Source organism: Equus quagga, unplaced genomic scaffold (assembly GCF_021613505.1).
Source record: "Equus quagga isolate Etosha38 unplaced genomic scaffold, UCLA_HA_Equagga_1.0 208643_RagTag, whole genome shotgun sequence".
In the NCBI taxonomy this organism is placed as follows: domain Eukaryota; kingdom Metazoa; phylum Chordata; class Mammalia; order Perissodactyla; family Equidae; genus Equus; species Equus quagga.
This window is the reverse complement of record NW_025799062.1, coordinates 1-15,924: the sequence shown is the minus strand read 5'-3', so window position 1 is coordinate 15,924 and position 15,924 is coordinate 1. Positions and strand designations below refer to the sequence as shown.

The following is a 15,924-nucleotide window of genomic DNA, read 5'->3' as shown; positions in this document are numbered from 1 at the left end:
GCCTTGACAGGGACAGTTTCCATCAACTACTTTTGATCCCCTCTGTGTTGGTTATACATTTCTGCTTCTTTGTGTGTCTCGACTATTTTGTTTAAAACTATACATTTTAAAGACTATAATGTGGCATCTCCGGAAGTCATATTTCCCCCTTCCTCCAGGTTTATTGTTGTTGCTGGGGTTTGTTTGTTCATTTGTTTTTGAGTTTTTGTTGTTGCTGTTTGCTTACTGACTTTCCTGAATTAGTTATCTACTGTTTATATTCTTTGTCGCGTGTGGTCACTGAAGTTTCTGCTCAGTTACCTTTGTGGTGAATCAATGATTGGAACTAGATTTCATTAAAAGTCTTGAACCAATAAATCTCCCAACTTTTGCTAAGGGGTTTTGTGTTCCTTCAATGCACATGCAGTTTACAAGTCTGCCTTATCCTTCAGTTCCTGTTTGTGACAGAGCCTCAAGATCAGCCAGAGGCAAAAGCATCAGCCTTCTTAGGTGTATCCATCACCTCAGGCAGCCATAAAATGATTCCATTGCCAGTAATTTTTTTTCTTGACAAATGCCCCCAGGAAATGCTTTTCACCCTGGGTAAACTCCAAGTCAGGACAAATAAAGTCAGGTTTGCAAATGGGGTCTTCCAGGGAATATCCAGCCTCATCAAATAATGATGCCATGGATACTAGACTCTTGTTAGATATGGGATTTGCAAATATATTCTCTCATTCTGTGGGTTGCTCTTTCACTTTCTTTTATTTTTTTTTGATGAGGAAGATTGGCCCTGAGCTAACATCTGTTGCCAATCTTCCTCTTTTTTTTTTTTCCTCCCCAAAGCCCCAGTACACAGTTGTATATCCTGGTTGTATGCCCTTCTAGTTCTTCTATGTGGTACGCCACCTCAGCATGGCTTGACAAGCAGTGCTAAATCTGCACCGGAGATCCAAACCAGTGAACTCCAGGCCACCGAAGTGGAGTGTGCAAACTTAACCACTAGGCCACTTGGTCAGCCCCAACTCTTTCAATTTCTTGATAATTCCCTTTATTCATTCATGTTTACCTCAAATATGTATTGAGTGCCTCCTATGCATCCCTCACATTGCCAGTTGTACATTCAATGAGTGGGACAGTGAACATGTTAGGCAAGATCCCTGCTCCAAGGAGCTTAACACATAGGGTAGGGGAAGGGGTTCACACACTACACATAAGGAAACAATAATTTCCAATCACAACAAGAGCTATAAAAGAAATAAGCCATTCAACCCAAATATGAGCACCATTAGCCTCCTAATTTATAAATGGGTTAGAGATTTGAACTAGAGTATCGGTTTCCAAAGCATGCCCCTTAGACCCCTAGAGAATGGATTCTTAAACTTTGGAGTATTAGTGTTCCTTGTTAAAATAGCATGAAAATTATAGGCCATAGGGATAGTGAGTTTGCTTATAAAAAAGCACATATACCAATAACTTCCTATCTCTCTCTTCTCAGGGTTCATGGATTACTCAAAGTCTATCTGGAGGAAGCTAGTAGTGGTGGCTCTAGGCTTAGTCCACCCGTCAGCCAGAGCAGCTCCTATTGTCGACTGTTTTTACATATTGAACCTTCAAGAAAGATTTTATTTGATCCAAGTGTGTTGCAGGTCCCACTCCTCCAGAAAATAGTTCATAAATACCCAGCTAGATGATCTGTGTTATCAGTTTCAACAAAACATCTGTAAAAATCCTGCCCTTCAAGATGCTTTTTCCCTGTTTACTTTATTCAGTGAAGAAGCTAGACTGTGTTCACCTTCTTTTCTTTTATCCCTGCCATCCTCCTGGAATAGTCACCTGCCCGCCATTCTTGTCAATGAGTCATAAATTGGGATCAACTTCAGCGTCTCTCAGCAGGGGGCTGTCTGAACAAATTGTGGCGAGTTCATTCCATGGACTGCACTACAGCCACTGAAAATGAGGTGGCTGGCTTCTGTGTGCTAACGTGCAATGATGCCCATATGTATTCTTCAAGGAGGAAATCAAGTTTGCAGTACAAAGTATATGATACGAAACCATTTTTGCAATACCTGAAAATATTTTGATGGTGAAATATTGAGAAAGATACACAGAAATATCATGGCTGCCTCTAGAGTTTAGACCTGGGGAGAGGAGAGTTTCTGCTTTTCGCTCCACATCTTCTCTCTATTTTGATATTTTTCTATGAGCATTTAGATGTTTTATGTCACAAAAGAAAGCTAGACCAATACTCTATTCACAGTGTAAATAATATGGTAAAACAGAAACTCTAGCCAGCTAAATATTAGAGGAGGCCTTTGGTGTTTTTGTTCGTAACCTATACATCGTCAAAGTGTAAAAATCTCAGTAACTGAGATGTTTGTTTCACTGGGGTGCGCAGGATTTAGAAAGTGATTTGTAAAAGCAGATTGTGCCCATAGAGAAACAAATAAGTGAAAACTGATAGTTTGAAAACTAGGATGAGTTGAATTTTACAAGTCAAACAAGGAACCTTGAACAAATATGGACGTAAACACAACAGGGACCAACCTCCAAAGGAAACACCAACACACACGTACACAAAGCAGGCATCAGGTTAACATAGACACAGACCCTTTCACTGGGGCACAGAATCTCTCCCCTTTTCCCCTAGTGAACAAAATGGAAGCCACATGGTCTTATAGGACCTCACCTCGGAATTCATACAGCATCACTTTTGCTGTACTCAACTAGCAGCCGGCTCAAGCCTGCTAAGTCTCGAGGTCAGGGGACATATACCTCACATCTTGATGTTAAATGTATGAGTTTCCTATTGCTGTTGTAACGAATGACCACAAATTTAGCAGCTTAAAACAACACAAATTTATTATAATACAATTCTGAAAGACAGAGGTCTAAAGTCAAGATGCCTGCTGGGCCAAGTTCTTGTTGGAGACTGGAGGGAGAAACTATTTCTTTGCCATTTTCAGCTTCCCTGAATTGTGTGGTTCATGGCCCCTTCCTGGCATTACTCCAACCTCTTGCATCTGTCGTCATATCTCCTACTACTCATTCTGATCCTCCCACCTCACTGTTATAAGGTCTGTTATGATTATATTGGACCAACCTGGATAATCCAGCAAAATCTTGCCATATGAAGATCCTTAACACATACAAAGTCCCTTTTGTGATGTAATATACCATATTAACAGGTTCTGGAGATTAGGGCTTGGAAATCTTTGTGGAGGGCATGTTTTTCTACCTGCCATAGGTCCATAGGAAGGCATCTGCAGCAGTGTTTTAAAAGTGCTACAACAAATAAACCAAGATGTGGAGGCTTGTCAAGATCATCTATTTCATACACATTTGAAAGACCTCTCAAGCTAATATTACCAGCTCTCAGCTTGAAAGGGGAAGACTTGTAATGAGAATCATAGACTTCCTTCACTCTTTCTTCTTACCTTGGTGTGTTGGGAGGACTCTTTTGCATGCGAAGGATACCCTGAGAGTTATATCTTAAGAGAAGGAACTCCAGCCCATCCAGGGAGAACTGAGGTGTCTCAGGAGATGTGGCAGTGGAGGTATTCCCCCCCCCACCACAGACTAAGATGAGCGGCCTCCTGTCCTTCACTGCTTGCCTTCTACACTCTCTTCTTTTTAGGAAGGGAGCCTCGTTGGAAGAGATGGCTAAGGAAGAATTAATATAAAATGCAATGCCAATTAGACCAAAAAGGCCTCTCTCAGGACCAACTGGTATGGTCTGACCTTCTTGAAAGGGCCTCCAATTTAGTTTTTTGACATCATCTCCAGTAATTCATACATTCCTATTCTTATGTTGGGTATTAAAGACACTAATGAAAGATAAATCTTTTAAATATATCAATATGTTTGTAATAGTTTATTATTCAAGATCCTTAACACCTTAACAGTGTGGACCTGGCCTGTGCTAGACCTCTGAGAAGTCCTGTCTGACAACAAAAACTGGATTGGAATCCAACTCCCCAATCCCAGTTGTTACCATCTGAGAATTGGAGCTGAGTAAACTCAGCATATACGCTAAAGACAAGCTGAGAGATGAGCTCTTAATCCATTCCCTTCCACATGTGTCACAGAAGACTACAGGGCAGGAAGTAGAGAACTGAGCCTCAGGCTTAAAGATGAGCTTTGGTTATTTATGTGATTACTTAACTCATATCACAAGGTTGGAAATGAGAGAGGGCTTCAAGAGGAAAGATCATACAGTTTCCTGGGGGTGACCAAGACTGTTTCTCTTCAGAATGTCATGGTAACTGCAGGTGCAAGTGAGAAAAGTGTAATTTGCACCTCCCCCACCTGATGGCGAGCCACTTGGGGGCTGATTCACCCGTACGGTACCTTGATTTTGGCCTAGACAACCTCCTCAGCATGCTGTGAAACAAGCCCTGCTGATTCAAGAGGGCCTGTTCCAGAAACCTCAAAGTGCCCATTGCAACTTCTCTCTGTTTTCAGGAGTACAGACCACTACGGAATCTCAAGGGAGAGCTTTCTCAGCTGGGTGTGGGGAGACTAGGTCTCGCCTAGGCGCTTCGGCTTCCTGCTTTCACTGCCAGCCTTGACAGCGGGGCACCTACCCACAATTGCTGTATAACATCCATAACATGAGTCCAAAAAAACTCTTAAGAAGGGAATGGGGAGTACACGGATGCCCCCATTCAGAATGGGGAGCAAGTCAACCTACTCTGTGTCACTGCCACTTCAGGAGCACCAGGGATACTTCCAATGCCACAAAAGTCATTGAGTCCCCAGACTACCAGAGACATTTGTGCACCTTACAAATGGAACCTTTATTCTCTATGGTCTTAGGACATAAGTCTTCAAGGAAAATTAAATGAACTTCAAAGCAGAAATAGAATGAACTTCATTTATTAATGAAAATGAATTATAACCAAAAAATGACAGGAAAATGTCGAAATTGTCCAACTGTGGGGCAGAGAAAAAATAAAATGAAAACTTCAATAACAAACCATTGCAAAATCATAAATAAGAACATTGTATAAGATTCATGGAATGTGACCAAAGCTAGACAAAGTTCGAAGTCTTCAATGCTTTCATCGTTTCAAAGAACAAAGAAAGAAAATACCATATTTAATGGAAGTTCACTCTGGGTAGGGCCTCCATGTTAATATGTTCCATTCACTCTTGCTTGTCCTTGTGTGGTGGGTACTGTTCTCTGCCCTTCATAGTACTTTATGAGTTGGACATCTTTCCTTGCCCCTATCTTTTTGAAATGCACCAGATTTCAAAAATGGACTGTGTTAAACACTCAAATGATGTATAAGCATAGGAATGGCTGCACAGGAGACAGTGATTCTGACACGTGGTGTAAGCGGGGGTCAAGGGAAGTGCTCCTTGTCCCCATTAGGGCAGCATCTGCATGGTGCTCCAACAACTAGTCAGTGGGAACGAAACAGGAAAAGCACACCCATTTCCTTGGGAATACAGTATCGCATAGATACAGGTCATCTGGGCACAACCCTGTTGACTGGGATACTGACCCGAGATCTGAAGGGAATGCCAGCATTTATATGCTTCTTACTTACACCTGTGCTGCAGTCGGCTTGGGACAAAGATATTTCCATCGTAATGATTAAATAAGGCTTGCAGAGACAGAAAAAAAATGAAATCCAGAATGATGGCAAGAGTCAGTGAATACTCTAGAATTTACTGGCCTTGGAAGATGGGTTTTAAACCAGTAAAACATACAGCTGTTGTAATGAATGAACTCAAACAAAATGTTCTTCCCAGACAGCCCAGTGTAGGCAGAGGCTTTTGGGAATTCGTGTTGATTTGTGTCAGAGCTGATTCCCTCAACAAACTCTCAGAGACCTCTTCTCTGAAGTGAGCGGCTTGGTGCATCCGAAGGCCGGCATCCTTTATGAAGCTTGGAGGACAATGACTACGCTTCTACGGCCTCTGCTCTGCATGGATTCTTAAATGAAAAGCAAGGCTTGATCTCTGCCTATAGCTTTTCCCACAATACTCGCATATAAACGGCCTCTCTTCAGTGTGTGTTCTCTGGTGCAAAGTAAGATCTGTCTGTCGACTAAAACTCTTCCCACAACTGTGACACCTGTGGGGTTTTCCACCTGTGTGGGCTTTCAGGTGTCTTATTAAACTTGTTCGATTACAAAAACTCTTCCTACACTCCGCGCAGCGGTATGTTTCTTGCTGAGAATAGGCTTTCTGGTGCAATTTAAGGTGTGAGCCCTGGGTGAATCGCTTGTTACACACGGGACATTCATAGGGTGTCTCCCCCGTGTGGATTCGCTGATGCCTGGAGAGGTCTGACCTACGAAGGAATCCTTTGCCGCATTCGAGGCACTTGTGAGGGAGCTCTCCCAAATGAATTTTCAGGTGCCCATTAAGGAGCTTCTTGTTAGCAAAACGTTTCCCACAGTGCGTGCATCGGTGTGGTTTCTCTCCGGGACGGTTTGGCTCCTGGGCTCCGGGGCTGAGAGGGTCTCCCTGGTTGGCGCTCTCAGCTGTCCCTCCTAGAGCGGGCTTCTGCTCAGGGACAGGCAGTGTGCAGTCTCTGGGTAGATGCTCTTCAGGGTTTCCCAAGTGATTTTCTAGCTGTTCAGAGTATTCGGGTAAACTGGGACCAAGCAGTGCATTTCCATCTAAAGAAACAGAAAATGGACACACACTCTCCAGCTGTTTCTGCTTGACATATTTTCTCTCCCAACAGCAAACTTGAGAGAAGGACCAGAAATTGCAGATGTCACTGAATGGAGACAAAAGGGACTAAAAAGAGCTAAACTCAACAGCTAGCCGGAAGACAGAAACTCCCAAGGGGCATCCGAAACCTCTTTACCCTGGGATCGAGGTGAATTTTTCTTTTCTTTCTTCCCGAGCATCCGCTGAACTCTCACCTACCTATCTCGGGGTCAAGTAACTGTTGCTTCACTTCCTTGGGATCCTGTATTGTCTTCACCCATGGCTCTTGTCCCTGCTCTTCTGGGGACCTCTGCTCAGCCTTTGATCGTGGGTGTTCTGGCCATAGGAGAGATGGGGTGAAGGACAGTTTGAGTCTTCACAGGTTTCCTTCTCCAGAGTTCAGGCGGCATTTTTTTTTATTTCTTGAGGAAGATTGGCCCTGAGCTAACATCCATGCCCACACTCCTCTATTTAATATGTGGGATGTCTGCCACAGTGTGGCTTGACAAGTGGTGTAGGTCCGCGTCCGTGCCCGGGATCCGAACCAGCAAAGCCCAGGTGGCCGAAGCAGAGTGCGCGAACTTAACCACTATGCCACTCAGACGGCCCCCCAGGTGACTTTTCTGGACACATGGCCTCTCTGTACCTACCTACTTCCTTCTCGGTTAGGACTGCCTCACCAGGAGCCTCTGACAAGTGGTTTGTTTTGGTTTGATTTGGTTTGGTTTTCAGGATCAGAACAAAACCAAATGAGGGCAGGGCAGGATCCCAGTGTGCTCAGTTCAAAGCTATTCTCTTCCAATCTATGGAAGGAGAGTGCATCGATTCTGGGGTGAAGTCGATGCCCTGAAGGAGTTCCACATCGGTCTTGAGAATGGAATTATTTAGGTGAGAGCCAGAACATGAAGTCGATCTTCCTAAAGTGCCGGCACATGAAAACTGAGAAACACCCTCTTACTGACCACCAGGTGAAGAAAGAGAGAGGCCCGGGGGAAATAGGAAACTGCTTACTGGAATAATTTCAGTTGGACATATTCAAATTAGAATGGTAACGGAATTAGGTTGGCAACAAGCAAAAATAACTTGAGAAAAAACAAACTCTAGATGTCTGTTTCAGCTGAAGGCTGGAAGTGGATTCTCTCAAAATTAACCCAACCAGCCATCCAGCAGTGCTTCTCAAGGCCAGTCTAAGGACAACCAGGAGAAGTTTCCACACTCCCTGTCGCCCTGTGTCCTACCACCCCTCTCCTCAGTAAGACCCCGTGTAATTTACATCCTCTTTCCCTGTCCCTTCCTCAGCTCTGGCCAAGTTGATGGGTCTGCCGGAAAACGTGGGTTGGAAGTGGCTCATTTGAGATAGAAATGCAGGATGATGTTTAAATATTAGCATTAAGTAACATGACATTAGCAAGTTAGTTTGGCTAATGTTAATTCGAAGGAAAATTTACATTTCAGAAAATTATATCAAGGCACAGGAAATTGACTAAAATACCTTGTTTCTTATTTTGATGGATAAAAGGCCATATATTTTCAGACAAACAGAATTTAAAATAAAAAGCTGTTTAAATTCCCATTTTGTTTATGCTTGGGTTTCAAAGCTAAGGTTGGGATGAGAGGGTAATGAGACCAAAGTCAAATAAACTGGAGGTCCTGGATCCAAGAAAAGCTGCTATCAAGTTCAAGTGGAGCCAACTGAAGGGTGGGGGATGGGGAGTGGCACGGCCTTAGGGAGGAAGAATCCAGAAGGCCCAGGACATCCCCACAAGAGAGACATGGAAAACAGTCCAGAACGGCAGGAAGTGTTCATATGGCGGTTCCCATCCTGTATGTAGATTGTAGACTGGAAACTCTGAAGGCTGTAGATTTCCTTGGGGTCACTTTGAAACCACCCCAGACACCTGCTCCTTGGGGGGAAGAGAGCTAAAGACATGAGTAGTCAAGGACTGAGAGCGGCCCTGGAGGCAAAATCCGGTACCCACAAGAACAAAGGCCAGGAGTATCACTACTAGGCAGCTGTGTCTCATGGACTTGCCATCAGTCCAGCGGCTCCTTTCTGTGCAGCACCCAATCAAAGGCCTGAGAACTTCCACCTCAGTTCCCCAGCCTGGCATAGTGCCCCTTGGTGCCCACTTTCAAAGAGGCTGGCCCAAACTTGAGCTTCCTCCTGGATGTTAACGTCACACACTTCCCATCTACCACCCCCACCCACCCCGTTGTCCTGTGTCACTCTCAGATCCTTGTGCCTTAGTGCCCTTGGCCTCTGTTCCTGGTCTCTCAAAGCCCTGCTCCTAGCACTATGACCAGTTGGCATTCCCCAACCTATGCTCACAGCCCATGTCAGCTAAGGCCTCTAACCATTCCCCTTTGCCCCATCTCCCACCCTCCTGACCTCAGTTCCCATCTCTACTCTTACACATTCCAGAAAACAGCTTCATCAATGCTGAATGAACTTGACGCTTATGAAAAAGGTCTTCCCAGATAGCAGCCCTCCTTCTGTCTGCAAACATGGGGAAAACAGCCATGGCGCTCATCACAAGTCAAAGCGTAAGCCATTTAAGGTACCCAGGGTGAGTGAAGGGGAGAAGAAATGATCACTTTCATAAGCTGTGGTGGGAGGGTAAACTGGTACAATAATTTTGGAGGACAGTGGACCATAGCTATTAAAGTTTTTAATGCACAAGCCCACTAACCAATCATTCCTGTTCTAGAAATGTGTCCTGCTCACGCATGCTCATAGAAGGATGCTCGCTGTGTGTTTTATAGCTTGGCTCCAGGGTTTTGGTCAACGCTGAATGGCAGCCAGAAGTCATGCCTCTAGGCCTGCCTCTGTTGGCAGGACTCTTCTCTGTACCCTCAACAACAGCCAGTCTGTTGCCACAGCAACCACCAGAGAGGTTGTTCTAGAAATGAGCCTAAGCGTATGAACAAGCCCTCTTTGTTTTGGCCCGTAGGTTGTTCATTTCTTCATTGCAGGCGAGACTTCCTAGCTCAGAAGCCAGCCAGTGCCAAACTCAATTTTCACACATCCCATTATTTAAAAATTAGCCCCCAGAAGCAGCTTTTTATCCATTTAGAGCCCACCTGCTTTGCAAATCCCAGAAAACTGCACCCCACACCTGCTAGCCATTGAAAAGATGGAGCCTTGTGGTTATATGTCCCCCAACCACTGCTGCCCTTTGGAATTCTCTGACCCATAGCCTCCCTGGCATGCTACTGGGCTGCGACACCACCTAGACAGGTAAAGCCCTCTGAGCCTTCACTCCCTGGGGAGTCCCCTACAAGCAAACCTGACAACGAGTTGCCCAGCAAAGCTTGTGCGTGCTACTGCCACCTCCTGGTCATATCTTTTCTCTTGATCAGCCCCCAGATCCCTCAGACCCTCTACAAGTGGTAAGGAGGATGGGGTTTTGGTGACCAGGCATGGGACCGCCCAGTCAGTAGGACAAAGCATATTATATCACTTTAAACAGTGATCAGAAAGGGGCACTTTCCTCTCGTCCTAATTGGAATATTTTGCTAGCTTAATTCATTCTCTCTCTCCCTCGTTAAATCCGCTGGACTTTCCTGTGCTTTACAGAGTAAAGTATTACGATCAAGAGCAACAGTGCTGCTCAGCATCGCATGTGATCTTTGTACCTGCCACTGCTGCCAAGTGGAGCAGAGGAAAACGGGGAATGGGAATGCATATGCAGAAGATTTAGAATTAATATGACTGGCTCGGTTCTGCCACTTGTTGCAGGCATACACAGAAAAATACAGATTTTAAAAAACTTGTTAACACTCAGAGATGCAGGTGTGGTAAAGATTGGTTTATAAATGACATTATTGTATACAGTTCCGCTTTGACCCATGTAGATATACCATGTGTACTTGTGGGTTTTCCCTCTTTGTCATCTCTATTAAACACGAGACAGAGTTCATGTCTTTTACATGCCCAGCACTTGCCAGAGTAAGCTACAGAATATGGTACCTGGACAAATTGATTAAATGCAGAGAGGGGGACAAATTCATCGCCAAACACTGACACTAGACCATTATGAGTTGAATTCTATGGGGTGGTGGCATTGCATAGATAACATATGGTCCTACTGTTGGTCTGGAAGGGACCAAGCCATTCTCTCCAAGAAGTGAAGTCTCACCTGTGCCGTTCCCCAAAGTCGGCCAGATGCCTAGAAAAGAGATGGCGCTCAGAATGGAAACCAGCAGAAATGAAAAAAAAAAAAAAGCCATAGGTAAGCAACAGACCTAGAATATCTATTGGCTTCAAGATCAAACGTATCAAAGTGTCTAGGGTATCCATTCTCATCTGGCTACAGAGAACACTGGAATGCAAGGAACCCAGGCAAGGTACCTGAAAGATTGAAAATCTTTGAATTCACATAGAATGATCTTTTCTGACATGATATCCCCCAGGGTCTGCCCACAGGACCTTGTGCTTTCCCATTCTATACAATCCCAGAAAGACCTTGACCACCCTCAAGACCTCCATGACCTTCTCTAAGCCTCTGACTTGCACATCTCCATTTCAAACCTTGATCTCTCCTGAGCTCCGATTCCACACTGGCCATTTCCACCTGAAGACTCATAAGCATCTCAAATTCCTCATGTTCAAATCCAGACTCACTTTGACCCACCAAGTCGGATCCTCTTTTTGTGTCATCTCTGTCAGTGAAAGATATTGCCATCTACACAGCTCTAATGGCCAGAAACCTGAATGCCATTTTTATCACTTTCTTCTTCATCACCCAATGCCCAATCCATCACCAAGTCTTATATTTTACACAGGCAAATACCTTTTGAATAGGTCCCTTTTTTTCACTCTATTGTCACCAAACTACCCTTGTTTAGAAAATCATCCTTCCTCACCTGCTGACTGCACAACCTCCCAAATGGTGCCCCTGCTTCCAGTCCTACCCATTCCTATTGTAGTCAGAGTGGCTAGGTAAAATGCAGCTCGGTGTCTATCCCTCCCCTACTCAGGGACCTCCCGTGGACCCTGATAAGACAGCATAAGTGCTCAGCAAGGCTGACAAAGTTCTTCAGGACCCAGCCTCTGCTTCTTTCTCCAGGCTCTTTGGTGCCATTCTGGCTCCTCCGCTCCTCCTCTGCGCCCCTCCCACTGCAGCAGGAGCTCTTCATATATGCAGAGCTCTCTACCTCACTCAGCCTTGCGCAGGCTGTCCATTCCGCCCAGAGCCTTCTCCCCTCCCCACTCCCAGCACTCAGCAGGCTTACTCCAATTCATCCTAGCGGTTCCAGTGCAGATCCCCCTTCCCCTCTCAGGACGTCCTCCCTCTCTGCCAAAAGCTGGTTAGGTGGCCCTCCTAGGGGCTCCCATAGCATCCTACTCCCTCCAACACGTCGTTTTACAGTCCTCTTCACATCTCGCCTGGAGGACCTACAGTCCCATTTACAGATCTGAATGGTCCACAGGAGTTGAAGGTCCAGGATGCCTGGGACTGATCTGCTGCCTTGCGTCCTGCCCAATCCCCAGGGTCTGGCGCAGTGCCTGGCTCTTAATAGGTGCTCATGTATATTGGTTGAATGAATGAATGTGAAGATGTGGAGAAGGACATGGTTGTTAAGCCCTGGCACTGAGCTAGTTACAGATCAACCAGGCATCTACAGCTTGTAACGTGGATTGTTCTCTATATGTTATTTTTTATGTCTCTTTTGTTTTCTCAGTATTTCACAGTGTCTTGAAACTGCCAACATGTCGAAGCTATGGCTGGGGGAGTTAGAAGAAAGGATCTGGCCACCCTTGGGCCAAACTTCAGTATGTAGCTTGTTAAAAACGCACCCAGGTGATCCTGACATGGGCAGTCTGCTGACTACACCTGGAGAAACACTGTTCTAGGTTTGGATGAAAGGAGATAGGTATTTCCTTTATACTGTGGTAATTAAATCCTCTTAAAGGACCCTAAGTGAGGATATTAATAAACTATCAAGTTCGAATGTGGCTCTTATGCCATAAAAGCAACTAAGGCCCTTGGGACTCACAACATCACAGATCCCATTGATTAAATCTGCTGGCTGGGGAGATCAGCCCTTATCCAGAGTGTCCAAACCGCATAGTTTTCCTGTGTCACAGTCTTGGTCAGAAGTCTCCAGAGCAGAGTCATTAGCTTAGGGGGGTTTTAATCCCGTTCTATCTAACGTGCCTTATTCCAGCCATTCCCAGAGAGACACTCCCTCCTCCTACTACTCTCTGTCGGACTGGTCTGTTTCCATCAGGGAATTGGTGTTTCTAACCCAACCCCAACCCTGGAGAACTCTTGAGCTCTCAAAACAGAGAGCAGAGAGAGAAAAGAAAGCCCTTGCCTTACCAGGGTCCAGAAAGGGCTGGCACGCCCCAGCAGCACCGAAGCCCAGCTCCTGTGGCCCCACCTGTGGCATCCACGCCTCTGCCACTGGGGCCTCGGGGCCAGGTCCCAAGACTTGGAGGGGGGGTGACTCCAGGTGGATGTCTGGTGGCATGTGTTCCATCTCCACTGGTGCCAGTTCTTCCAACAGCATTTCCTGCCCGTCGATCTGGGGAAATGCCAGAACCGATCACTCTGGAGTCTAGACAGCACTGCCCAGCAGCAATATAATGTGAGCTACCCATGTCATTGTAAATTTTCCAGTGGCCATATAGAAAAAAAAGCAACAAGTGAAGTCAATCTTCATAATATGCATTGTTTAGCCCAACATATCTAATATATCATAATTTCAGAATGTAATCGATTTAAACAATCATTAATGACATATTTCACACACTTTATTTTTCATTCGAAGTCTTCTGAACATGGCGTGCGTTTTATACTTACACCATATCCAATTTGGATGGGCCACATTTCATTGCTCATGAGCCACACTTCGCTGGTGGCTACTGTGCTGGGCAGTGCAAGACTAGACCATACGGAGAGGAAATCTTATATCGTAAGCCAAACAAGAAGACAGAGAAAGGAAGGGAAACCACAAATTCATTCCATCCGAGGGGGCAGGGACCTTTGGAAGAGTCCTGTTCAGACAGGCTAATGGCAGAGCCCCACCAGCACACGAGACGGCAGAGCGCCTAATGCCCAACCTCCCTTCTCCCAAAGATCTGCCCTGGGCCCAGCCCCAAACAGGATTCACTCGGTGCTTCTGAACAGAGGACAGAGCCACTGTCCCCGTGGGGCGCTTTGGCTACGATGGCAGCCGGTGGCTATCAGAGTCTAGCGGGCAGATATGGGAGTCTACGTATTTCACAGCGCAGAGTTGTTCCAGGTCCCTACCAATTTTGGAATGTCCCCCTCAAACAGTCACGTGGGTAAAAGAACCTGTCAAGAACTTCACCCTGGCCGTCATATAAAAACAAAATAATTTTGCATAATTTAGCATGACTTGAATTTTCTAGGAAAGCACTACTTTGGAAATCAAAGAGAGACTATTCTACCTACTGTCCAGATTTACCAAGACTTGTTTGCCACTTGGGAAAATCCCATGACCAGCAGCCACACCGCTCAGAGTTTGGAGCTGCGTCCGTCTGAACTTCGGGCCGTGGGCCTCACAGCGCGCGTGCGCATAGAGGGAGCATCTGACAGCTCGCGAGGTTCGCTGCTGCGGTCCAGCCCAAACACGTGCACGCTGAAATGCTTACTAGTTTATAATAAACCACCTGCCTTCTCCTTATATTCCTTCTAGACTCTACTTGACTCAGGGTTGGCAAACTTTTTTATAAGAGGAAGACAGAGAATTTTTAAGGCTTGGTGAGCCACCTTAGTCCTTTATTTTCCTTCTTCCTCTTTTCTTTAAACAACCCTCAACAGGCAAAAAAAAAAAAAAAAAAAAACATTACTAGCTCACGGGGTATAGAAAATTGGGCTGTGGCCAGATCTGGCTTTCAGACCCTGGAGGATAATGTCGGTGTTTTGATGGATGAATGTCGGCAGGCTCTGTTATCTTTGATTTCATGAAGCATATGTAAGGGGACATGACACAACATTTGTTAGAGAAGGGGGCTGAGTCTGAAAACGTTGAGAACCACTGACCCATATATGCTGATTCCAGCAGAAGAGAAAAATGAAAAGGCTGTGGAGAAACCTTGGGGCTGAAGAATGACACAGACAAACACAGATCTAGGCCCAGCAGCCTCTGCTGTGTCTTTTGGTCTAACTACCAAGATCCCAAACTCTTTTCTTACCTGCTCCTCTTGTATCTCAGGTTCTGTCTGTAAGAATTCTACCAGTGCCAAAATGATTTCTTTATTTTGCAGGCCGAATGGCCTCACCCAGGTCTCTATCTCCATGGGCAGAATGGTTAGGAATTGCTCCAACACTAGCAGCTCCAGGATTTGCTCCTTCGAACGCATCTTTGGCTTCAGCCACTGACAGCAGAGCTCCCAGAGTTTGTTGAAAGCTTCGTAGGGCCCGGCTGCTTCTTTGTACTGGAACTGCCGGAAGCGCTGGCGGAAGACTTCACAGTCAGTATCATACTCTTGAAACACCGAGCCCTGATTCAGGGAGGCCTGGATGGCACACCCCAGGGCCACCGCCATCGCCCCTTCCAGCAGTGTACACCTTATCCCGAGCCTGAAGTCTCAGATTGCAACTGGTTTCTTTGTGTAATTGTGGGGCAGGGAGCCACCTACAGCAGAGGACAGGGCAAAAGGAGAGAGGAGAGGCAACAGTGGTTACCACAGGGCATACTTAGCTCTCTCAATTGCTCACTTTTCACCAAAGCCCTAAAGCTGCAGATTGTCAAGTTGGTTGTGGGTTTGAGAGTCTGACAAAAGCCATGGACGCCCTTCCTGGAAAAACCAAAAGATTCAGAAAATGTCCAAGCCCATCCAGGGACCCTCTAGCACTGCGCTGTCCAATATGGTAGCCACTAGACCCACGTGGACCTGGTTAAAATAAAAATTCCGCTCCTACGCACGTTTCCAGCGCTCGACAGCCCGCAGGGCAGAGGGTTCTGTGGGCAGCTCTGCTCTAGAACTTACCCCACCCCCACCCCCCGCCCCGACCCAGCAGGGCTGAGAAGCCCCGCCCCTAAGGAGGACCCAGCACGCTGGGCAGGCCCGCAGCCCCACGCCCAGTCTAAGCCTGGATGGCCTGTGTTTCTGAATACAGGCAGGCGCAGAAGAAGCGGAGCAGCAACACTCATAACCCCGGTGAATAAGCCTGGCCGTCCATCCAGCCTCGGGGAACCCTGAGTCTCCTTCACCCACGGCCCCTCAGCCAGAGCCACGACTGGCAAAGGCGCAAATCCTCAACCCCTCCTTGTTCTCCCCTCGTGGTGTGCGCAGTT

The 15,924-nt window shown here is 46.1% G+C and overlaps 1 protein-coding gene across 2 annotated transcripts; it reads right to left on the bottom strand.

The window, feature by feature from the left end:
• Nucleotides 1-5,571: 5,571 nt before the first annotated feature.
• On the bottom strand, nucleotides 5,572-15,228 carry LOC124233651 (zinc finger protein 449-like). 2 transcript variants are annotated; one of them, XM_046650785.1, is made up of 4 exons: nucleotides 14,819-15,228; nucleotides 12,978-13,182; nucleotides 6,871-6,987; nucleotides 5,572-6,614 (listed from the first exon to the last, which is right to left on the bottom strand). In XM_046650785.1, exons 1-4 carry the CDS (start codon nucleotides 15,170-15,172, stop codon nucleotides 5,899-5,901), a joined length of 1,392 nt encoding a protein of 463 aa, XP_046506741.1. In that variant the 5' UTR covers nucleotides 15,173-15,228; the 3' UTR covers nucleotides 5,572-5,898. The 2 variants fall into 2 exon arrangements, with proteins under 2 accessions (XP_046506741.1, XP_046506742.1); XM_046650786.1 differs by lacking the exon at nucleotides 6,871-6,987.
• Between the last annotated feature and the right edge of the window lie 696 nt (nucleotides 15,229-15,924).